This window comes from Varanus komodoensis, unplaced genomic scaffold (assembly GCF_004798865.1).
Source record: "Varanus komodoensis strain SLA01 unplaced genomic scaffold, ASM479886v1 scaffold11, whole genome shotgun sequence".
Lineage (NCBI taxonomy): Eukaryota > Metazoa > Chordata > Lepidosauria > Squamata > Varanidae > Varanus > Varanus komodoensis.
In genome coordinates, this window is record NW_025335317.1 from 8,049,463 (window position 1) to 8,075,647 (window position 26,185).

A 26,185-nucleotide genomic window follows, 5' to 3' on the forward strand; every position below is an offset into this window, starting at 1 on the left:
AGGAACATCTTTCTAATCCATCCGTGCTGCTTCTGCAGAAATAAGGGAAGAAAAACACAGGCCTTTCAAGGCAAGGGTATAGGCTCCCTTCTGCCATTCTTGTCTGTCTTTGGAATTCTGAAGTGAAAAGATCCAAACAAGCAGTGAGAAGATTAAAGGAGTGAAAATGAGTTTTAAAAAAATACACACACATAACATAAAATGAATGATGTATGGATCCCTTTATATGAAAGGATTCTGAGAATAATGTAAAAGTTTCAGAGCCTGATTGTATATTCCCACACCATTAGGATGTCAGAATGATAGATGCTGTAGTGAATAATAATTTTTTTAGACATCCTACCTTGGAAGATGGAACTGGTTGAGGGTTTAAATTGTGTTATTTCCACCCTTCCTTTCCGTGAAGCATTTTCCTTGACCTACTTCTCTCACAGCGTGGAGGAAGACAGCAACATTGTCCTTAAGATAAGCTATTGACAAGCCTTTTACAAAGTAATTTTATTTGCAGCTAAAAATTTCTGTGGCGGTCATTTATATATTCGCAGTTTTTGAATGTGCCTTGCTATGCATGTTTCAAAGATGAGGCTATAAAATATGTGACTAAGGTTGTAATCCTATAAGTAAGATTCACTGAGCTTAATTGGTGTTACTTAGGAGTAGACATGCACAGGTGTGTTCTGTAAATTTCTGCATCTCTCCTCCCCACACTACCCCCTTCTCCTCATTTTTTTCAGGGTGGGAGAACTTTACTTGAGGTCTCCTTACATTAGCACTGGTTCACTTGTGTCCTTCAAGATGTGTTGACCTTCAATTCCCATCTGCCCTAGTCAACATAGTCAGTGGTGAGGGCAGTTGTAGGCCCAAACATCTGGAGAGCCACAAGTTGCACACCCATGGATTGTGTTACTTTTTCTTGATTTTCAGAAGGGTAGCTATGTTTGTCTGTGGCCAGAACAAAATGACAGAGGCTTGTAGCACCTTAAATGCTATGAAATTTACTTTGACCACAAAGCCTTTATCAGAGACATGAGGTTATCACTTCAGGCATCTGATGGAAAGGACTCCAGTACACAAGGACTGTATAATAAATGTGTTAATCTCCACAGTTGTTGCTGGTGGTGCTTGTTTTTGGCCCGTATTCCTGAAACATGAGATAAGAGAAGAAAATGCTTGTGAGGTCACATTTCCATCATGTCGGAGTGCCCATGGCCCTTTCATACACTACCCTACTAGGCTGGACCAGTCACTGAAGTCATTGTAATCCAGTTGGTACCCTCTCAACATGGCCACAACCAGGTAGAAAGAAGCTGGGTGACCGGTCCTGTCCATGTGGTTCTTGTTTTGATTCATTGGTGGAGTTGTGGAAAGTACTCAGGAAGGGGTATACAGAGAGAGAATTTCATAGCCAGTAGGTTCAAAATGGAGGAAAATCAGGCCTCTGCATATCAGATTTTCCTATAATGCTGCCCTCTAGATGTTTTGGATTTTGGCTTCCATCAACCCCAGAAGGCATGACCAGTGGTCATTAAAATGCAAAACATCTAGAAGGTACCAGCTTGAGGAGGACTATTCTGTACGATCATTTACCTGGCAACAGTGTTCTTGACTAGGATTTCAAATGTTAAGAAGGGAAACTACTAACAGATGTTTTCCTGCTGAAATGTTAGATCCAACTAAGGAAAGTTAAGGTGATATCCTAACATTAAAAGGATGCTTGAACAAGTCTTGGAAACAAGCCAGTAATCAGTGCAGTGAATCCATAACAGGATGGACCCTTGGCCTTGTCCTTTTTTCAGGGATCCTGGTTAGAATTTGATCCCATGAATATAGTTGCCAAGTCTCAGGGTGTGACCTGAAACTTCAGGTTTTTAGCCATCTTTTCAGTGTGTCTAGGAGAAGAGCTAGGGGACAGAAGTCAAGAGGAACCTCTTTCTGCTTGGATGAAAAACCTCTCTTGCTCCCAAGTCCATTAGGCTCTTCCCTTAGATATCAGGCACATTCTGGCTCTTCCTTAGATGCCTAATACCTTCCTCCATTCTCACCAGGCACACTGCAAGCTTCCAGGCTCTGTACCTTAAACGCTAGGATCTGAACCTTGCGAGAAGGCACATCCATTAGGACAGGGCTGGGGAGCATGGTACCCCCAGATATTGCTCCCATCATTCCTTACCATTGGCTATGCTAGCTGGGGTTTATGGGAGAAGCTACATCCTCCACTCCCCCCCCCCCCACTCCACTGGTTAAAGCAGTGTAAATTCTCCACATTGGTGTTTCAAGCAGCCAGCTGGATTAAGGTTTCTCTGAACTTCTCCATGGATCTAGGGGCATGTCTTCCTTCTGAAAATGATGGTGGTCCACTCCAAAACCAGACAGGTAGGAGTTGTAAGTAGGAATAAATGTGCATAATGAATTATGATGGCGGCATTCATAGTAAAACATTAGGTAGGTTAATATTGATAGAGGAATATGGCAGCCATCCAATCTTGCCATTTATACACAATGCTAATGCCAAAGGGCTATAAAATATTTATTTAGTACTTTTTGAAAGGCAAACTTTGAAATGTACTCCCACTATTTTTAATCTGTTCAGCATGAATTTTAAAGTTGCAGATGTCTGCCAGCATTGGCAAGATGAAGCGAAGACACATCAAAATTAATACCAAGCAGCAACAAAAAGTAGAGTCTAAGCTTCGATTCAGTTTGGACTGGGGTAAGCAATGTAGCAACAGGCACCTACATTTCAAAGAACAAAATCTTCCAACTTGTTGGCAAACCGAGATAAACAGACTAGGCAAACCTCTAAGCCTTGAGGCATCAAGAGAACTCTAAGACATTTGATAAGAGCTAGGCATGTTTAGTTTCAAGAAAAAGAGATGGTTAAGGACATTTTGACCATTTGGATGTCATCATGAAAGATTTTTGAAAGATTACAAGAACTATGGAGGAAATTATAACAAATGATAGGGTTAAGGAATAGCAGGGCCAGTTTTGGATTAGGAATTTGGTATCCACATGAAGATATATTAATTATTTGTATGGAGTTTCTGCATGCTTCTTGGACCATGTAGATATGTATTTCTAGGCTTCTTTTTAGGATTTCTGTGCCATCTTTCAGAATTTTCTTAAGATGGCTTGGAATGGGTATTGATAAACAAACAAACACAAAACAAGCCCAAAACAAAATAAATGCAAAACCAAATATGGTTTAAAGTAGAAAACAGTAATAGTTTGAACATCTAACCCACATTTTTAATCAAAGACAGATGACAATGATGATGTCTTTAAGCTCAGTTTAAAAGCCAAGAGGGAAGGAGACTGCCATTTCTCCCTTGCAAGCTAGCTCCAGAAATGCAGAACCATCAGGAATGCCCTTGTCTCTTGCACCTGCCCATCCACACTGCAGAAAGAAGCTTTGAGCAAGGTTTTCCCCTACCATAATTTAAAACCAAACACCCAAAATCCTTGTTGAACCAAAACTGGGGAATTTGTCCGTTTAATTGGGGCATACACAAAAGCACAACAAATGCTGTTAAGTAGAGCAATATAAATTTAATTTCTTGTGTGTGTGCATGTGTGTGCAATTCATTTTTGCATATATCTAAGAGATCTGTGGCCCAGAACATTTCTTTTTCTAATTCCTAATAAATGATATTGAAAATGTTTTCTCTGGCCATGAAAAAAAACCTTGCTTAACACTTTAGTAATTATAAGGTACCTTGGAGACAGAGATTGCCCATCTATGGAAGTTTAATCCAGGAATTTCAAGATACTCGTACTGGGCTTTGAGCTTGCATGCTGCTTTTCCACTTCTGTTGCTGTAGAGAGAAGGTAATGAATGAACTGAGATGAGATTTCATATTTTTCCACATTAGAAGCATCTGCCCTGTGCATAATCTCATATGAAAATAGATACAGACAGGATATCCTAGTAGTTTTACTGGCTTTTACCCATGGAAAGCGAGAATCAAAGAGATGCATAGGAAGATTTTGGGTGGAAGCACATGAATTTAAGATTAGTTTCTGCTTCCACCCTGCCTAGAAGCTTAGCATTCTCATCAAATCAAAAGAGTCTATGCCTCCTAGGTAAAGCTCTAGCAGCCATTGTAACAGACCTTTCCTTCATGAACATGATTTAGATGTGTGGAGAATTCTGCTTTGAAAAGAGGGAAAGGGCTTGTAAACAGGTAGGGAGCAAGCTTGTATTGCTAATGCAAGCTGCATCAACATGCACAAGTGTCCATGTGCAGGCACAGACAGAGCCTAAATGTTGGATTAAGGATGAGTGACACACAAGCATGTAGGAAACAGGACTATTGTTGGAAAGGAAATTGTCCAGGTTGGACATCCCTGAATCATTACAAGCTAAATTTTGAAAACAGTGAAAGCTGCTGCTGCTGCTGCTTCTACTTCTTCCATTGCATTTATATTCTGCCTTTTTTCTCTCATGACGAACCCTATCTTATCCTCACAACAAACCTGTAAGGTAGTTTGGGCTGAGACTGAATGACTGGCCCAGGGAGTTTCATGGCCAAGTGGAGACTAGAACCTGGATCTCCCAGGTCCTCAGCCCAGCATTCTCACCACCATGCCATACTGGTCGCAAGATGGAGGAGCAGGAAGAAGAGCCCCTGAATGGGCAGGCAAGAGCCCTTTCCCTTACGGAATAGTGAGCCAGTCCACGTGAAAATTGTTTGTCATAATGAAACTTCATGCCAGTTTATGTCAAACATATTAAGACAAAGTACCTCACAGGAAATCTCCCAAATGGCACAATTTTATTAATATCTTCCTTTTAAAGGTCTTTTAAGTCTTATTAAGAGTACTTGTCCACAAATATTACTGGTTATGAAATCTCCTCCTCCTCTTTTTTCACCACTTTTTATCCTGGCTGTTTGCTTCAGCAGAACGTTCAAGTGCCCTTCCCTGCACATGCAGAGCATCAAGTTCAACATTTTGTGATGTGAAAACTTTTCACATTCTAATCTGATGGCTGCAATGCCTTAAAGAGAGAAGCACCGTAACTGTGTAGGCAGTGCCATTCTCTAGGCTAGTCACCAAATGGCACTAGACTCTGTTATGTCTGGGTGAAATTACTGTTTTTCTCTACCTGTTCTGCTCTAGTTGGAGAGATAATAAGCCCCTTGTATAGTGCCTCTGCCTTTCTTGGCAGTTGTGCATGTTAGTAATTTTTGTCAAGATCTGTAAAAGAAAACTAGGGCTGTCCTCAGATTTCCCCTCAAGCAAAAGTCAACAGGTGGAGGGTCGTGTCCAGATACATTGTGTGGAATGGTGTCAACAGTGCAGGTGAAGACCAAGAGAAATACTCTGTTTATCCATGCGGCTGAGCTGTGGTCTCCTCATCTGAACAATGGCTTTCTGTGCCATGAAATCATGTAGGCCCCGCATCAGTCAAATTGTGAGTTTGTACAAAAATAAATGCATAAATATAGGGGAATTTGCCCAAGTTTTGCAGTCATTAAAAATGTTCTCATTTGTACTCAGTGACAAGCCGATATATTTGTGTCTCTTTTGGTAAACACGTCACATCTACATACTGTGAAATGTTATATTTCTAACCTCTTCTTTCATTTACTGTTTGCAAAATGTGTGCCGTGTCACCACTGGCATACATTTGTTCTTTTTCATGTTTGTTTCATATCAAAGTAGGAATGATAAAAAGCAATATAATTCATGAGCCGAATAATGGAGATACATCTGTCATTTCCTCTGAGAGATACTTCTCACATTGTACTTTAAAGAGGCAGGCATGTTGTCATGAGTCATGTCTGACTCATGTGCAAAGGAAATGGAGAAGTGCCAATGCTAACTTAAAGAGAAGACCCAGGAATAGTGGATTAATTCTTTGGTGGCTGCTGATAAAGATATTTTCCTACAGATATTTTCCTTCATATGGCCAAACACAACTTACCTTCGCCTTTTGTGTCTCTTCATTGTGATAGTGCTTCCAATGGAAAAGCATCTTCTAGGACATCTTCCCAATACTTAATTCTACAAGAAGCTGAATGGCATCCTAAGGAAATAAGTAGGCCTGTATAAGGTTGAATGCTAAAAGACCAAGGAAATTATTACTTCTGTGACATAACCTTGATTGGAACCTTCCCAATATAGGTGCTACATCAGGGATTGAAGTTAAGAATTGTTTTAAGGCTGCCAAATAATTCAGTGGTGCTGGGGTGAATATTGTATTCTTTGCTTGCTGTACGTGATATTTGGCAGTAATGAGACAACAGTGTATTGTGGATGAGAGGATTCTTTTAGAGACTTCATAATGAGATTTTCTCTTCAAGCAATGAAAGACAATTTGGAAGAGCTACTATTGCTCATGGACACGGGCACAGAGTTCTCCCTTTTTGTTTACTTTGTGTACATGTGCGGTCCCCAAAACCTAGAAAGTGTTTTGACCAGAGCTAACAGCGGGAGAAAAATACTTGTTTGCCTGCAATATATTATGGGGGGAATGTGTTCCCATCTCAAGCCATTGTGGAGACTGTATCCAAGTTCCTTCAAAAAGAAAGGACTCTTAAAACCAACTACCAGTACACCTAATGTTGTGAGCTGTGTTTTCCTCCCTTTGAGCATTCAGGCCACAGACTATTTTTTTGCAAAAGCTCCTCATTCACCAAAGCACATCCAATATCTCAATCACACCACAGAATGAATGTCTTGGCATGCTCAGAGTAGTCCATTGAACCCAACCTAGCAACTACTTCTGGGAACCCTCCTTTTGAGTATGTCTGGGCCCCATCCCTCTGGGAGGATCCTTTTGGACGCGAGCACACTTTCTCTGTACACAGTCCCGCTAGCTGGATAGCCCTCTTCTCCCGATGCTGTGTCATGGTGTCAAGAGTTGTGCCAGAGTCAACTGGCTCTGCGAACTCCTCTTCCATGCCCTCTCCCAACAGTTGTACACCACATTATTCCCAGAGCTTGTCTCAGCTCCTGGAGAAGATGGCCTGGAGATAAGGTGCTCCCCTTCTAGCATCAAAAGGCCTGAAGCCCCAGGGTCCCAGTCCCACTGCCTCTAATGAGTCCAGATCAGCATGGAATGCACTCCAAGAACAACTGTCCTGCTCATCCCCAACAACTAATATCATGCCCCTTTTCTGTTGTATTAAACCCTTTCTTCAATGCGCTGCTGCCCATTTCTCGATTTTTGTTGGTGTGCAGTGCTCCATTTTTTGCAAGTCTCCAGTGGCTGGCAAGTTTATTGTTTGTAGAGTGGAAATGAAAGTACTGCATTACAGATGAAGGACCACTAGAATATTGGACGTGCCCTGCCCTTTTGTAAAGAGAGTGGTACTCCTGAAATTACTGTAATTTAACATTTCCAGGAGCAGGATCCCTCCGCCCCCCTGTAATGTGCTGTGATATTCACCAGAGAATGGCTGTCAGATGAAATCTAATTGAATAGAATTGGATTGTCATTGTATGGAGTGTTGAGTGTGCAGCAGTTTTAAAGTGCTGATTAAAAATTAGAATGTAACGTCCTACCATTAGCTGGGAGTTGGAATTCATGGTAAATGGGTAAAGGAAATTTAAAGGAAATCTTGACTTATAGAATGGCCTTGATTTAATACAGAATGAGATTCTAAGGAATCTGTCAATCAGACATATGTGATGGTGCTATTTTATGATGCTGAAGAAGTCCTCAGAACATCTTTAAATGGGTCTTCTTGTCAGTTCAGTCTACCCTGATTGTGACAATGGGCCACTTCAGCTAAGATGATCAGGATGTATGCCGGCTTTCTGTAGGCATCAATCACTAAGTCTGTGTTTTTAAGGGCGGTGGGGAGAAGGGTCAAATTCTACCTGACTTCTAATTCCATGCACCCCCCCCAACCCTTTGCAACTCTCACATGGCCTAGTTTTGGCAGTACACTTGCCTGTTCCTGACATCACCCTGTCTATGGGGTATCTCAGTTTATGGGGATTCAAAATGCTTTGGATGTGGATTCCTTCTTGAGTTTTCCAAAGAGGAAAATCCTTCATGGGAAGGAAGATGAACATAGCACTACAAATGATGACAAATGGCCAGCAATTCCCCAGGAGAATAAGACTCAGTGGCAGACCACATGCTTCTCCTTGGGTCACAAAACACCCACTTGGCTACCCCATGGCCTGTCACCAAGCAATCATTCCACATATGAGCTCAAAGATTAACAGGTTGATACAGCCCAAAGACAAGCAACTCAGCAAAGCAAGAAAGGGGGCAGGGTCTGGTCCCCAAGTGCAAAATCATATTTGGACCCACTTCTTTCAGCCCTCATACAGATCATACCCAACCATCCCCAGCTCATTTTTTGTAGGTGTCTGGGTATACTTTAGAATGAAGCTTTGTGTTGCACCTGATCCCACCTGCACTTCCCTCCACCAAGAATGTCCCTTGTACAGAGGCACTCTTGGAATATATATACTAAAAATAAAATAGATATCAGATCGGGCAGCTCACCTGGAAGATGCTAAGAGAGGCATCCGCTGTTGCAATAAGAACATAAAAAGAGACCTGCTGAATCAGCCAAACATTCTTCTAGTCTTAGCACCATCTTGGAGACCCCTGGGATGGAAGGCAGCCATCATGACAACAGGTGTTCTCCTGGGAAGTATAGCCCACCCTAGTGTTTTGAAGTCTAGGCTGTGTTACATGTTATGTTTTGTTGCTATTCCCTATCCTCTCTCTCACACTCTTGAGCATGGCTTGAAATTTAATTCAGTCTTTAAATGAGGAAAAACTGGAAGCCCTCCTCAACTTATACCAACTCTTTGTCAACCATCCAAGCTGGGAATCATCCAACTTAACCTGTAAACATTTAATTTGAGAAGGCACAGCTTCCAGACGTCCCATTCTCCCAAAGACCTTGATTAGCTGCCTTCTGTCTGCAGGTCTGGCCTTCTGATACTAATTCTCCAGTTAAATCTCTCCCTGCCCAGTATTCTTTTCAGTTGAGCTGGGCGTAATTCTTTCCCTATACAATGCAGTCCTTCCCTAGCTCAGGAGCTATCACTGTGGGATGAAAACCAGAGCTGTCTGCTATGCCATCTTTCATAACATGTTCTCATGAGAAAATAAATTCCTGTAGAACGTCAGACTGGTTCACTTGCAGTATTCATCTGATTATTTGAAAATAGGTAGATATTGCTTCTACAGGGACAAGGGTGTACTGTGAGCAATCCAGAGAGATCACTTAGCCAGACAGTACTGGAGACCTAATAATTTCATTTGGAGCTTTGTACGCTGTTCAATGCAGCGTAGTGTGCCACTTGTGCCATGTGCTAGAAGACAAGTTTTTTGCAATAATCCTCTTGAAGGAGACCAATTTTCAAAAGTGAAAGTTGTGTTTTCTGTAGTCCCTGCAGTGGTTTTCCTTTAATAGTTAAGAATGCCCTGGCTCCATTTCTCTTTAAAACATGGTGTTCTAAACATAATTTTCAAAATTTAATGATGGTGCAAGAAAAAATACGGACAGTCTTGGGAGAAACAAAACAAATACCAGCTCTTTTATCTTGTAGCTCTAAGGAACACAGAAAAGGCTGGAGAGAGCTTTTAGCTTAGTTTTTAAAGTGCCTTTTCTACTTCAAGGAGCCACATTGTCATCAAAGGGTTGTAGTTGTAGTCCATTTGTTCTTGCACAAAATTCTTATTCCTATTTGGTGCACTTCAGTTGTTTCCGATGGGAAAGAGGAAAGCAATGAATGCAAATGGCTGAGATGATAGTTAAAATATTCTCAAGGCAACACTCCACATGGCTTCAGAACGAAGGCCGTGCCTTGATGGTTGATGTGTTGCTTTGCAGAAGTCTCATGTGAAACCAATCCCCTGCTTTGGGGTATGACTGAGAACTCCGTTGTAGTCATTGTGTGATGCTCACACCATGGGTGGAATATGTGACACAGTGCAGAGGTGCCCTTAATTGGACTGAGTTGCATTTGACATACATCTGGGGTTCACGAATGCTAGCCAGCCTATATTTTATCTATCTAGTTTCTAAATCCAGTAGACAGGGACCAAGCAGGGGCTACCTTACACCACATCAGACTAACACTCCATCTTGATCGATACTGTTTGCACCGGGCTTCCCCAACCTAGATGGTATGGTCTCCGATTCCCTTTCTTCCGAGACCACATGGCTGGTTTCTAGTGAATGGTGATAGCAACTAGGGATTCCAGACCAGTGAGTCTCCCAACTCCACCTTGGAGATACCAGGGATTGAACCTAGACCCTTTTGCATGCCAAGCATGTGCTCTGCTACTGAGCTACAGAACAGTAACCTCAGATTCTGCTGTGCTCCATTCTTTAAACTGCTAGATTCCATCCTGAATCCATGCTTTGCTGGTAGATCACACATAAACCCTGGTTCATTTTCCATCTGAGCTTATCTTTTACCTTAGATCTTCCCTGCCACCTGACATAGTTGTCTCTGTGTCTTGTGAAATGAAAGCTAGATCTGACTAGGTTCAAGAGTCATTGCATATATTTCTGGGTACTAATGCCATTTTCTCTCTGTTGTGCTTTCTTTATAGATACCACAACATACTCCACTGAGCAATCCGAGCACTTTAAGCCATGCAAAGACAAGGATCTTGCATACTGTCTCAATGATGGGGAATGCTTTGTCATTGAAACCCTAACAGGCTCCCACAAACACTGCCGGTAAGTCTGTATACAGTTAACATTCATAAAATTTGTGCATTTATAAATCACCAGAAACAAAAGAATAGGTACCTCTCCGGGAATATCTATGATCATACTTGAGTGGAAACCATGACAGTTTCAACCTTTTCTTTGGAAGCTTATGATAACCTGTTAATTTTTTTCTAGTTAAAAAAGTTATACTTATTAAAGTTCCCCCAAATCCCAGAAGTTATATATGTACCAGAAGAAGGTAGGAACTACGCATTTGTGGATGGAAGCAGTGTTTCATTTCTGACTGTGAATTGACTTCCTGTGATGAAATTTCCTCTGATATTTATAAGCAAGAACGAAGTTTTGATAGTATCACTTCCGGTGTTCCATAGAAAAGGCCTGCCTTAATTATCAGTATAATAAGCTGATGTTTTCATTCCTGTATGCAGGGCTTGGAATGCAACACTTCTTTTCCTGCATTATGAGACAGGGTCTTTCTTTTTGGGCAGCTTCTGGGAAAAAGATAATCAGAAACAAAAGTCAAAATGGTGGGCCAGAGCCCCTACTCTGGAATGGAGCCCACTGGTGGTGTTCTCTATGAAGCACAGAACAAAAGGCAGGTGTCCGGTGCCCCAAAATTTGGTTCCTGAGGTGTTTCTTCCCTCCCCTCCCCTCCCCTTCGCTTGCTTACCTCCCCTCCAGACTTATTAATTGGATTGTATGCAGTGAGACAACAGCTGGAACCAACCTTCAAAATACTTGTTTTCCTACCAAATCCTCTTTTAATGAAAGCTTCAGCAGTGATTGGCTACAGTTTCTAAAGAAAATTTACTTCTCAACCACTTTGTGTATATGAGACAATGATGCAGTTAAGTGAGAGAGTGAGTTGCATAGAGATTTTGAATAGAATGCCCATGTTTGATTTGAAAGGATGCATACCTTAACAATGAAGCTCTGACAAATGGCACTGACTTTATTGTTAGCATTAAGGGAGTGACAAAATTAACTTCTGGTACCCAGAATCCAGCGTAGAACAGCTTTCCCCAACCTGGTGTCCTCCAGCTGTCATGGTCACTGGGGATGTAGTTCAATGCATCTGAAAGGTACCAGGTTGGAGAAGGTACCTCTGAAGAATAGAGTATCCCCCAAGGAAGATGGATGTTGGTCACTTTTGCTCTTTGTTACAAGTCACATCAAAATGGTGGGTCCCATATGAAACCCACATGGAGCCCACATGAATCTTGAAATGTAGGAGCTGAGCATCAAACCAAGAAATTGGCACCTCCTCCAGAACCTACTAGCTGAAGGTGTATGTTTCTTTACATTAAGGAACTTGTGTTACCTCTCATGGACTCGATCGTAATGTTGTGGACCACTGAGATGTGGTTGAATACTCATGCTGAATGCTGCATGCTGAGTGCTGTGTGGTGGTGGTATGCCATGCATTCTGTGTTACTCTTTTGTACACTGTGAAATGGGAAAGGACTGCTGCTCTTCAGCCTCTTGAAAGGACCTTTCAGGATGGCCTTTGCTTCCTCATTTTGTCTGTGTGCAAAATGGTTCCCATACCAGTCAGGCCACACCACCTTTAGAGTTCCTTAGATTTGAACCACCCATGGCAAGGTGGAATATATGAAGACGTATGTCTGGCTTTTGCACTGGAGTTTAGAGTCTGGAATGACAGCCCGGACCAGCCCAGGAATACAGAATCAGGTGGCATTTAAGGAGGATACTTGGCACTACAGATGAGTTCAAACGACATCAGACAAAAAAAAAATCCATCAAGAATTTAATATTCAGTGTCTGGCTGGTGCTTTTGTTTTTCCTTTCAATCGTATATGCTTCACTGATCATTCAGTTCTCCCTCTTATTTACTTTCCTCATATGACACAGTTATTAAATTAATTATTCTGAATCATGCAGCGTGGAGATTTATGACATTAACACACTAAATCCATCATAAAACTTTATAGGCACTTTAGGAAACTGTTCCCTAAGTAGACTGGGCAGCCTTTCTGCTTTGCCTGGGGCAACAGTAAATGGAAAGCTCTTCCTCTGCACATTACTTTGGCCATGGTGAGCAAGGCAAGGTGGAGATCTTTGTGTTATTACAGGAGAAAGCAGGGAAAGCTGGCCCAGCCACAGGATTCCCTTGAGTCTGGGTGTAAGCACCATCTTGAGACCAAGCATCAGGGCTTTCTCAGGTGCCTGGCCAAGAAGGGGGAACTGGAAATCTCAACAGAGAATCCTTGATGAATGAGGTTTGGGGAATGGGGCTGTTGTGAATAAGCTGTCCTATTCCATCTGGTATTCTCCCATCTCAGCTGGGTGAAAAAGGCATGTCAGGGGCTAAACAACTGGAATGAGAAGCTGGTTTAGCATTATAGTCACTACTACAGGACCCAGAGTGAATTCAGGACCATGGAGAGCACTCCAATTGCTAGAGCCTGATGAGCTGTTGTTGCAGATGCATTGCATTTATACCTCACCGTTCTTCCCAGTGCTTTTTTTGTCATAGAACGCACCAGAACAGAGTTCCAGCACCTTTTTTTTGACAGATTTTCCAAGTTTTAAAAGTAACTTTTGAAAATTTGATGTTTGGTCCACGTGAATTTTAATCGCTCTGTTGAGCATAGCAGGTCAGTGGCACAATCATTAAAATGGTGCATGTGGGCTGCTTGTGTGTCGAATCCAATGCATGTGTACTTTGTCCACACTGGTTGTGATGGCACTGCTCGGTTTGTGGCGCTGCTTGGCTTGTGATTGGCCGTGTGGTTGCGCTCTGAGTGCTTACTGCATGCGGTGACCGTTATGTTTCGTTACACAACTGACGTGTGTGGGTGTGTGTACAGTGACTGACTATATGCGAAAGGTAAATAATTTCATGAGTTCCAGCACCTTTTTTCTTACCAAAAAAAAAGCACTGGTTCTTCCTCTTGCAAAGAATCCAAAGGGGCTTACATATTTCTCCTCCGCTCTTTTTATCCTCACAATAACAACCTGTGGGGTTGAGAGTCTGTGACTGGCCCAAGAGCACCCAGTAAGCTTCATAGTTGAATGGGGACAAGCACCCAAAACACCCAGGTTGCCCACCACCATACCACACTAGCTCGCAGTAGTGAGTTGTGTTACTCAACACTGACTCATTGCAAGTGGCAGGATCTTACAACCAGACCAGGGGAGTCCTTCTGGGAGCGACGTCTCCTCAAGTAGTGCATCTGCTTTCCTTAAGATGCTGCTGGCAACTTAGGGGTGGTGAAGGACTGGAGATGGAGGATCTGCTTGAGGAATGCTCCACAGAATCTCGGTGGTCACTTCAGGAATCAGAAGTCTGCTTCTCAGAATTGGAGGGCACTGGTATCTTGGGGGGATCTAGAGGTCAGGTTATAGAATCCAAGGCAGATTGCCCCACTTTGGATAGTCTGAGAGCTGCTTTTGAAACCTTCCCAAAGTTGCTACAGCTAGAAATCTTAATTTCAGAGTGTTCTGTCTCTGGGCCATGATACGTACACAGCCTCACTGTGGCTTAGCAAGTAAGTAACTGAGCAGGGTCCTACTGAACCCAAACCAGCAGATCTTTTATGTGGGAGGTAGCAAGTGATAAATAGATTGTTTTAGCATCTGCTTTTGCAAAAATGTGTAAGGTCTGTGACTATGGCCCACTGTGGAGGAGAAACACACAGCTATACTTTACTGGTGTCAGCCCAGGCTGCAGGATTATTACCATGAGGAAGAAATTGAGGCAATATTGTAGATCAACCATGAGGATGTTTATGCAAGCTAATGTCATTGTATCTCTCTGGAGGGCATGTCTAGATCTCAGGAAATCTGCTGGGGCCAATCAGAAGTCATGTTCAAACAGAGTAAGGAACTTTTGGAATGGCCAGCTGTCAGTCCAAGCCTTCTGGAGGGTGGGAGAAGAGGAGAAGGGAGATGGTCCAGGGAATACTGGAGCTTTTATGTTTACAAGAGAGACCAGATGCATGCCTCCCGCTGTGACCTGCTATCTCCAGAACTTTCAAGTCCCAGGGCTGCTTATTTCCCACTGGCATTTCCTAAGAGGAGCCAGACTGGAAGAAGGGAGCATTAGCAGAACGGAGAGCGCATCTTGCCTCCCCAGTAAAGCAGGAGGGAGTGATGGACACCTTGATTATTAAGATCACTAAGAACCCAGAGGATCCCTTTGATGCTGTATCCCTCCGATGATGAGCTGCTATCTGCTATGCAGCCCTAATATTGGACTCCATAAGCACGACCCAGTTGCAAAATGTAGCCATGAGAGAGAAGACTCCATTTTCTCCAACATCTCTCTCTCTCCACCACCCCCACATTTTCAGTAGAAAGAGAGGCAAGTGGTACAGTATTGATAGGAAATAATGAAATAAAGAAGAATGTAGTCATTATGCATTAGGTCAGTGAATATATCCCATCAGCAGATGCTTGGCACTGTTTGTATTAATAAGGGTATGGATTCTATTGATTAAGTGCCAAGCAGGGACAAATATCAGCTATGAATGGCCTTTTATTTGCTGTATTTTTGAGCTTGCAACACTTTCCAAAATTCTAGCATTACGGCATGTTCATTTGAGTGATTATGTTTCTGAATGGAGGGTCTATTGAAGTAATGATGCCCTTTTGATGTCACTGTTGTCTGGTTTTAGCTATGCACAGAAAACCCTTTCCAGTCAGGCTGTTGTTGGGCCATGCTGCTTTCTCCAGTCAGAAGCTTAATGTCCCATGATCCCTACACAGGCTGTATTTCTCTTCCTTCACTCACAACTTCCTTGTTGCCCTTTCCCAAGCACAGCACGATCACTTGCCATTTCTCTCCTTGATGCAGTTTGAGGAGTGCAGTTTCTCCTTGAGGTGGGTGAGATGTCCATGAAGCTCACATGGTCCTCATCACAGGGGACTCATAAACTCCTGAGGATGGCAGTGGAGTTGTATCTGCCAGCCCTAGCTTCTCCATGCTGATGCGGCCCATAGCAATGTGTGAGGAATCTGGTTTGTTTGATCAGCTGGGCTTGGTTCGACTCCCCACATTCCGTCCTCCATCCTAAGTCTTCCTCATGCTAAGCATTCACATGAGCTTCTAGCAGGAAGTGATCCCGGCGGTCTTTTTCGCATGCATGTCATCTGCACCTTCTGTGCAAGCAGAGTCTGCTTCCATGCAGGTGACTTGCATAATTTGAGTGTGTTGTTTAAAGCGTCATGTGAAGCAGCCACTTGTGTTCCTGTGTGTTGCTGGACTTGATCTTGACTCAGTTCACTTCCTGGACAGAACTGAGATGCAAGAGAAACCTGACAAGTGCAAGAGTTGAATTCCAACCTGATCTTTGCATCCCATTGGCCACACCTTCGGCCCTCGGCCAGTGTAGGTGCACAAAGGTACTTTGTATGGCCAACAAAACCAGGCTTGTGTGTATGTGTGAATAAGGAGGATAACCTGTGCACATAGCCTTGCTCCCCATTCAGTAAGTATTACGTTTCAGTTGCCATGCATAGGATTGCATCAAGGTTTCTTCAAGCCTTCTGGGTAAAGCCAGACCATTATTTAGTAGGTACTGACTTATCATACTGTGCCTGCAACTACTTGGTGAAATGGATAATTATTTAATTAGATTTATATCCCATCCTTTTCTTTCTCCTCGACTTTTTAAAATTTCTTCCAAACATTTCTTCAAGGTGAGCAAACAATGAATAATCATAAGTTGCTAAACTGGATATTTTGTTTGGTTAAAATTTCTGATGAATTTTCATTTTGTTTCCTTTAGGGTTAAAAACAAACCCAAGCAAACACATATATAATGTTGGCATTTTGGCACAAGGCTTTTCAATTTGGCACAAGAACTTTTCACAGGGAAATAAATGGTAACTACTATTGTTAACTCATTTGCATTTCACTTTTCCCTCAAGGAACTTGGAAAATGCAACTGACACTTTGGCACTTTTTATTCTCATAGCAACCTGTAAGGAAGGTTCGTGGGGAATCTAGTTGTGGATGGACTTGGACCCCCAAGTTCCAGTTTGTCAGCCTCCTGCAAGCATAGACTTCCTGAGGTTCAAGTCATGCCAACTCACAGATCTCCACCTCAAAGATGGGAAATGATGGGTGGGGAGGGGGAGTCCCTAGTGAAACTTGCATAAATTGTATGTTTTGTGCAAATTGGAAGTTGAAAACAACATCCTTCTAGCATGGTTTATCCCAACGCACTAGAACAGTGTAGTTTTTGGCTTTCAAATTGTTTAAATTGTGCATTTTGCACAAATTTCCCGAGTGTTCTTTTACAGATGCACAAATCACTGTCAGTTGTAGAGAAAGAAGTATGCACACCCCTGCCCCCCATTTGGGCCACTGAGTACCATCAGATCAGAAGTGTCCAAGAAATCCATTCCACTCAGATGAATCACTGGGAATAGGTGGAGTAATGCTCATAAATGTTGATGTTTTGCTGTGTAAGCAGATCTCTTCTTGTGAAGTAGGTTAAGGTGAGAGGAAGGACCAGAGGTCATGAGCTTTCCATGCAGAAGACCTCAGCTTCAGTCCATAACATGTTCTGGTAGAACAAGGAGAGGCTTCTTCCAGCAACTCCAGAAAGCCAATCAGAATCAGCAATACTGAATGAGAAAGATCAATGGGCAGATTTGATAGGCATTAGCTTGCGATAGCCAGGACAGTGCACTTCATGGCTAGGAAATTATTTGAAACTGGGTATCACCAGTTAAAATTCTACCTTCTGGCCAATATACTAACTGACTGCACAGAGGCGTGTGCATATGTGAGTAGTAAATTGCTTATGCAGAGTAACATCTTTCCCCTGTTAATGAACTCATGCTCACACCTGAAAACAATTTGGAGTCTCAAGGGAACTTTGGGTGTGCATGTACAGGGTGCCTTCTGAAAAAGAAAGTCAGAGGAGAGTGGAAACCAGGGTGTCTTCAGCATAGCTGTGCACACCCTTTGAATTACTCCCATAAACCATGATCCATCACAAAATCTAGCTGTGCCTAAGACCATCTAATTTAATAGGTTTAAGCACCCCTGTGGTGTAGGAGTGTGGTCACAGTGTCTGACCTGAACTATGTGAGGGCACATCTTATAGGTCCCATCGTTCCTAGTCAGCCATGTTGGCTGGTGAATCCTGGGAAACATATGAGTAGGACTTTTTCCTGCTTAAACACGAATAGGATTGCACCCTTTAAGTAAGGCAGCATTGCTGGCTGGGGAATGCTGGAGTCTGCATGTCTTTTCTCAGTCTAAAAATGCTTGCAATTGTGCCCTTAACAATTGATATCTAGCTGTTCTTTAGTGAAACAGACATAAGGCAGATTACCATGCTAAAATAAAAGAAGCACCTGTATATCAAATTCAATAAAGCAGCATGAATGTAACTGTAAACATTCAAGCCTTCTGCAAAAAGAGATTTTATTTTCCCTTTTATTTAAAATTGGTTAGACTCAAGTAGATAGATTACAACAATCCTATATACTAGTTCATGGTATGCTTTTTATGCTCTTATTTCGGTTATTACAGGAATAATATTATAGTAGATTGCCTCTAGAACTGAAAATGCATTTTTAGATAAAATAAAAGCATTTAATTGGAAACACAATCTTGCAACATTAGATAATTTTCATTTAGGAAAACTGCATTCTGTTTGGTTGGTAACCTTAGTACAGCTGAAGAGGAGCACCTACAAGCTTCTCAGGGCACAGGGAGTTGCTGGTATGAGCACCCCCTCCCTGCCTGGGTAGCACAGATGAGGTTGTACCAGTGGGAATTAAATTTTGGACTGTGCTCAGGAGGGAATGCAGTTGTGTTTGTTTGCACAAATGCTTGTTCTTTGCATTTATGCAACCAGTCAGCTACCCAATTTCTCCAAAGGTCAAACAAGTGTCCTCTTGCCATTGCATTTTGAAATGTTCTGGAAGCGGTCTAGAGTTCAAAGGAGGGGTATGATAGAAATCTTTTAATAAATGAACAAAATTCCATTGACTGTTGGCTCTCAATTGTGCCAGGTAGTAAGTACCATTGCGTGAAAGCAGGGATTGAATATAACCTGATACAGAAAAGCTATTCGGCATCAACTACAAAATACTAGTTGATGAGTTTGCATGATTTGAATAAAATGAGCATCATTGCATGTTTATTTTCAAATACTAAAATGTATTGCATGCTAATCAAATAGTAACTGAAAAATGGTGTGTGGGCAGGAACCTGTATTGTAGAATAGCCAGTAGAATTAGGCTGGGGAGTCTTGAGTTCATTTGCTTCTGCCATGTAACTCACGTTGTGCTACTCACTGTTTTAACCTGTCACTAACTTAGAATTAACCAGCATCACACTGGAGGGTTAAGGCTGCATAGTTGCCAAGAATATCACCCTTGAAAGTTGGGTGAGAGTCAAATGCAAGAATAATATCCCATCTGAGAAAGTCAGATATCAAATATTTGTCAAACATTAAAAACACATTCTGATATATTATGGAGATTTTTCAGCATTAACATTCACAAAGGGAAATTTCAAGAAAAGCTGAGAGCAAACATGCTTTGCCTTTGCTTTCATGCTTTGCTGAATTCTGTTTCTTTCAGTAAAGCAACTGAAGATTGTCCCTGCCCTTTAAGCATTCCAAGTCAAGCTTTGCAAGACTTGAGCTTCAAACCAGAGAAGAACCTGGCTTTCCAGAAATTTAACAATTAAGTCAAGATCAAGAAAGAGCAATTGCCAGTGCTCATGGTTCTGGTTTTGTGAGACCTACTTGTTCACAACTAGAGGTGAAAAGAGCTATCCAGAACCTGGCTCTCTTTTTCTTGTTGGGCTTCCTTCTTGCACTTAGCCATGGCCTAGGAAGTGAGTCAATTGGATTATTAAATATTGTTTAAGCAGCATGTTTCTTAAATTTGACTCCTCTTTTGGGGGGTTGGGGAAGTATTTTAAGTATGTTATTGTGCACCTCCTATCCACAATGGAATTTATAAATATACTATTTTGTCTGAATCAGAAATAAAATTCCCAGCCTCCATCATTTTATTCCTTATGTCATAATTTTGCCTTCACTAGAATCCTGGTCTCGGATGTAAGTAAATTCCCCAATGCTTTGATTTATAAACAAAGTCCCACTTTAATTTTTTAACAGCCTTGAACCATGGATTATATCCAAGGTTAATTCTTAAATTAGACTACAATTGGATGCAGACCACTACATTTAAGTTCACACATAACACTAACCATGGTTTAGTGTTAGTCTCCCGTATCTCTCCTACTCTTATGTGTTTGCAAGGAGCAGTTTCCCTTCCGTTGTAAACTAGTAGCAGTTTTGCTTTACTTTTACATCCTAAACTGTAGTTAATCTTAACTAGGTTTTTTGACACAAGCGGGCTTCATAAACTATCCTTTAAATTGCCTTGCTTTAAAGGAGATGTTACGATTACCCACAATTTATCTGGATTTGTATATTTGATGTATTAGTTGTCTCACAGCAGACTGTTTTCAGGGTGATTTGCATAACTACAAATAAAATCTGAATATAAATCCAATAAAACTCATGTATAAATCAACATCGGAAGCAGCACAAAAGTCAGCAGAGATTAAAATATAAGCGACTGCAACCATTTTCACAACGATAAGGCTGCTTTAAAGGTACAGTTCTGCCATGGTGCCCATAAGCCTCTGCACTCAGAAGTAGGTGAGCAACCTCCCACCCTGCATTTCCCCAAGTGTGGTGCTGTTATGTGCCATCAAGTCATCTTTCACCTAAGGTGACCCAAGGTAGGAAGGCCCGCCAAAATGCCCTGCCCATGTCAGCTCCATTCGGCTCCTCCAAGTTCAAGGCTGTGGATTCCTTCATGGATTCAGTTATTCTCATATTTGGCCTTCCATTTTGTCTTTTGCCTTCAGCTTTCCTAGCATGAGTGTCTGCTCCAGGGAGTCCTGCCTTCTCATGATGTGTCTGAGGTGGGATAGCCTTGGTTTTGTTGTTTTTGCTTCTAGGGAAGGCTTAGGCTTGATTTGATCTTGGACCAACTTGTTTGCCTTTCTGTCACTTCAGGGTATTCACAGTTTGGAGTATTTTCCCCAGTAGAAAGGAGCTTTTTTGCCTGCCTAGCAGGGAGCGTCTTCGAGAGGGAGAGAAGGAAGCTGGAAGAGCTATAGGAAACTGTACCTTGGAGTCTCCAGTTGGCCCATCCCCACCCTCTGAAATCCCTCTTTTACCCTTCTCAGAGGTCACTTTCCCAACCTTGGAGAATGTTGGTCATCGGGGAGAAGCAGGTCGGAGCTGTAGTTCCCAGCTCCAAGATCTGGAAATCTGAGTCATCTTATGCCTCCTCTGTTGCTGCTTAGAGATTCATAAATTAAACCCAGTTTAACTTAAACCTCATTTATTTCCATGGATCTATCTACACAGGACTAACTGTGGATACTGCATACATAGGTGTATGCATAGATATAGATACAAATAGATAAAGCCATCTTTATCCTGGACTTTTCCACAGCTGTTCATTTGTAAGTCTATACCATCCCATTTCAGGATTTTAAAAACCTGTAAAACATGTTTTTAAATTCATATTTTGAACACATGTTCTCATTAGTGCTTTGTGAGGGATCTGGTTTCAGGGTGGGAATCTGTAGGATTATCTCAGCTCAGCTCCCTGAACTGAGGCCCACTTTTGCTCTGCCCATAGTCCACCTCGTGCCAGGCGTTTGCGTGGGTATCCAGCAGAAAGCAAGTTCAAACGAGTCTGTGAAGACGGTTTGCAGAATGCCCGCTGTGCAATGAAATTCCATTTCCATACATACACACGACTTTGTGTACTTTGCACAAAGAATTACATACTTGGCACACTTTTTGCAAATAGTGGTGCACTTTGCATATTTGTGCAAAGAAGCTGCTAACATTCCTGCATGTTTGTGGACTTGATCTCAGCTCAGCTGACCTCCTGGCTATGGTTGAGTATGGGAAAAAATTTCTGTAAGCGCAAAAAAGCCAGATTCTTGCATTTCATTGCATCCCTGCACAAAATATAAATATTTTTCACCTCAAATAATACATTTATAAACATTTTACCCTAAAGTACAAAATTGAACCATGTCTTGGTCCTTTTTATTTTTGGAGCTATGAACTGTATTTTAGAAAATGGAGGTATGCAAAATTCAACAGATCATTATGTTCAGGTCCTCACATTGCTTTGAAGATATGGGTCTGGTTAGTTTGAACAGGAATGTGCAAAGATCCAAAATTCAAGCATCCTGTGAATGTTCATTTGCATATATTTATGTGTGCGTAAACACATAGATGCAGATGAACATATCATGCTAACCTAACCCTGTTCAGGAGTTTACCTGAATGTGGTCACTTATACTGGGACGGGGCCAAGCAGTCTGGCCTTATACCCTCTGTGTCTGGGTGCTCCAGCTCCATGCACCTCCAGATCTTGTGTGGAGCTGGCAAGTTGTGCAAAGAGCTCTGCTGGCATTCAGCTGAACAGGAGTAGAAAGCTCTGTGCTTTGGGAATCTTATATATTTTACTGAATATTGCAAACAAAAATATTGATGTTTTATTAGGGAGCAAGAAATAGTGTCTCCCCACCGCCACCTAAACAGGTGTTGAACTAGGTGGGTATGTGCTGTGTCTAGTGTTTTATGTAATGAAGCAATTTTACTTTCCACTGAACACCTTCAGAGGATCTGATTTTGCTAATGATTTCCCTTTGGACAACTTTGTTTACTAAACATTTTAATTTGCTGAATCCCTTCCTATTTTGGTAAGCACTCAAGCTTGCACGCACAACCCAGTGTGGGTTATGAATTGCCAATGAAGGTGCAAGGCTGCAGTCACTGGATTATCTTAAAGGCACAGTGCTGTACTGGTTGAATATAGTGTGTCGATGTTTTAATTCCAGGCATAACTCATTTAGACAGTTCAATTGACTTGTAATGCCCCAAAGACAGGAGGAATAATATTCGGAGCCTATTTTCTGTTGTTTATTTCAAGTAGTCATCCAGATTAATAACCTCAAAAGGGGGCCTTGAGGACTTAAATGTTATACACATACCTAAGCAAAGGTACTGCTGCAGTGCCTAGAATATATAATGCTTATATATTTTTGCCAGTATGCAAGCACAGGAAGCATCTGAGCTGTGAGTTACAGGTCTTGAATCAAGAAAATTTTGAGAGGAAAGGGTTCTAAAAGCATGGCCCCAAGTTGCTCTGTGTTTCCATGGGGCCTTTATGCTTTCATTTAGAATGCTGCCCTGCAGCCTGGAGATCTCCCATTTCTGCAGAGAATTGACTGAGAAGCAAGTCCAATCTATTTGAACTCTATGCCCAAAAGAGGCATCAGCCTACCTACACAGCTGCAATCAGCATTTGGAGCAGGTCAGGAGACAGCAAGATCTGCCATCTTCTTGGCTGGACATCTTTATTGTTGTTTCTCAGAAGCTTGTTCCTCTATAGCAACTGAGGAGTTATGAGCCGTGTGTTGTGCCACAGGAAGACCAGACATTACAGAATTGGTCTGCTTGCATGGATTGATGCCAGTTTATTGGATTAATAATTCCACACTTCTTCTGATCCTCCCTATTCTGTAGTATCTCCTCCTGAATGTGTGAGATGATTTAGCTCTCAGTAGCTGTCCAACAAATCTTTGCTTATTGACCTTGACATTTCTGTGCCACATTCAAACCCCTCTTTTTCTTCATCTAGTTCACATTCTGAGCTTTCTGGCTGAAAATGCTATCTTCTAAGAAAAATGAGCTCCATCTCTACACCTAGTGTCTAAAGATACAAAGACCTTCCCAAATAGCAGGATAGAGATATGACATGCTCCTTTGAATGCTTTCTCTCCACTGCAGTGCCCCACTGCCAAAGTACATCATGAAACTCTTTTGAAAATGCGGAAAGTCTTGAAAGCAAACTGTTTGGCCATGAGGGCTTCTGCTTATACCACTGTGGGGACCTACAGACTCTTGGATGTGTTGAAGCATATGATGATAAGCACACTCATATGCACACAGTTCACACCCATCTTGGGCACAGGCAAGGTGTAACCTCTCTCCATGTGGCATCTTCTGCATTTGGATGGCGCACACCTGCCATCTTGTCAGGCAGCCCCTTGGCATGTTTCTGGGAATACAATTGTCAAGAGTGTGCTGGGATCACATTCCTTGTGCACCTTATTTCAAGCATAATTACACCAACAGTGCAGTGGGAATGCTAGGGGGTGACAGACTGGGTACTTTTGGTAGACGTAACAGAAAGTTTCTGAGGGCGACATGCAGCTCATAGGTTGCCCATATATGTCTTATATGAAGAACCACTAGCTAGAAATGCCTTTGCTGTTCTTCTAGGTTTTGCTATTTTTAACAGTATCCATGATTGTTATCTATTTTGTTGTGAGCTGTTTGGAAGGATTTGTAATCTGAAAGATGGGGTTGATGTCTATGTACTAGAGGAATCTTTGGTGGATTGGGCTGATGAGGGAAAACCTTCATGATGGTCTAAAAGGAGAAATTAATGGTGTAGTGGGTTGATTTTAGGAAATCTTCAGCAATAAATATGAAGTAGTCTGTAGGCTTTAAGTTTTTTCTTTAACTTCCTTGAAAGTAAAAACATGTTCATGGGACTAGGTTGCTGCTACTCCTCTCTTTCAGGCCAGGGATAGTTAATGGAGACAGGCCAGGGATGTTGGAAGATGGATGAGATCATCATGTGCTGTTCCCTTTCCTTCCTTCCTTCTGGTTTCAAACTCAAGACAGTCTTTTGAAATGTAGATCTTTTATTTAAGATCTACTATTAATTAGAATATTTACTATTCAGCAGGTTACAGAATAGTATGAACTCAAAATAACCTTCTACCATTACCCTCACTCCTTTTATAAGCATCTCTTTGTATAAAAGGAGTGGGGGTGATGTTTACCAATTTACTGTTTTTCTGTAATCATGACCTTTCCCCCAGAAATTAGGGCATAACCACAAGAGACAATAATGATTTGATGTATTCATGATTCAAATAACGTATGCCCTAAACTTTAGGGTGAAAAGCATTGCACGATGCTGAACAAGTAGTATCAAATACATTTAAATACAACAATAAATAGTATTTATATGTAATCAGTAACTAGAGTCTTCCCTATGGGGTAGTTGGTGATTGAAGGCCTTATGAGGGTCATTTGGGGCCTTGGTGAAGGTCCTTCTGGTTTCTTGACCTGGCTCCATTTCCCTCCAGAAAGGCTTCTATTACGGTCCCATCATTCAAACAATTCTATTTGGCTGCAAACATGAAGGAAGCATTGTATGGCTACAAAGATGTTCAAAGAACTGAAGGTTCCGTAGAATGTGCTATCAAATTCATCAATTGTCTTTTTGTGAATGTATAAAACTGTTTCCCTGTGCTCTGTTTTACCCTGATGCTCAAAAGGCTTTCTGAAGCGAACTGTTTTCAGTGTTTGGAAGCCTGTTTAGAATGTAGGGGGCAGGGGAGGGAAGCAATCAAAATATGGCTGTCTGTATACATTGGATTTCTTTTAGACCCCCATGGTTCCACTACATTGACCTAAAAGGCTCCGCATTATGAGAATGGGAAGTGAATCCCTCTGAGTCACTTCAGATCTTTAATAAGGCAAAGGGAATTGACATTGATCCTAATCAGAATGGATTGTACCACCTCCAAGCTCTTGTTTTGTGGTGTTTTAAGTTTTGCTGCACATTGCAGTTTAGACATGTAAAGTTGTTTCATGTGGCTGCAGTTGTGAAAGCTATGCAGTGCCCTGGGAACTGCAGTTTTGAACTTCCACACTAGGATGTCATTATGCAAATTAATTTCCACAGAGAAGAAAATCTGTTACTTATTTTCATTGTTTTTCTCCCCTGCTGTCCCTGTTTGATTGTGCTGTGTGTTTTCTGAAACTCTTTCAGGTTCAATATGCAGTAGTCAGTTTCCATATCCAATGGATGCATTTAGAGTGGGGATTTCCAAAACATGTGCCTCACGAGAGCTTTTAGCGAGCTTCAACTAATCTTCTGATTTCCAGTGTTGGGATTCCTGAAACTGTGTTGCATGACTTCAACTTTGGAGCAAAGATTATGGCATTGGGAGTTTCTCAAGACTCCATGGCAACAATGGGGCTGCCCTACATGTTGTTGGAACACACTTATAAAGCATGACACACTCTGGATTTGGTATTTTCTTTGATAGCTGTCAATGAGAAAGGAGGGAAGGGCAGGAGGCAGTCATATGGACAGTTCACTTCCTCATGGGGATTAAACTAGGGGCTCTAAAAGTGCAGCTCACACAGTCATTTATGTTGGCTCATCACACACCTGCCATTTGGCAAGCAGTGAGATTAGAATGTTTGTAATTGATGGATACCCCAGCCACTTCTGTTCTGATGACTGGAAGCAGGTCGAATCATTTCCCTTATTGCTTTCCATCTTTAAGACAAACCATGGTTTCCCATTTTTAAAAAATCTGCAAATCAAATCTATACATATAACCCAATACTGAATAGCCATATGGATCTGCCATGCTATGTGCAAAATCA

At 41.8% G+C, this 26,185-nt stretch overlaps 1 protein-coding gene across 3 annotated transcripts in view; it reads left to right on the top strand.

Annotated features, from left to right (window-relative positions):
* NRG3 (neuregulin 3) overlaps nucleotides 1-26,185 on the top strand; it is a 575,245-nt gene that overhangs the window by 241,740 nt on the left and 307,320 nt on the right. For all 3 annotated transcript variants that reach the window (XM_044420021.1, XM_044420020.1, XM_044420018.1), the window contains exon 2: nucleotides 10,541-10,670. In XM_044420021.1, coding sequence (XP_044275956.1) covers nucleotides 10,541-10,670 — 130 coding nt within the window. The remainder of the gene's footprint in view (nucleotides 1-10,540; nucleotides 10,671-26,185) is intronic.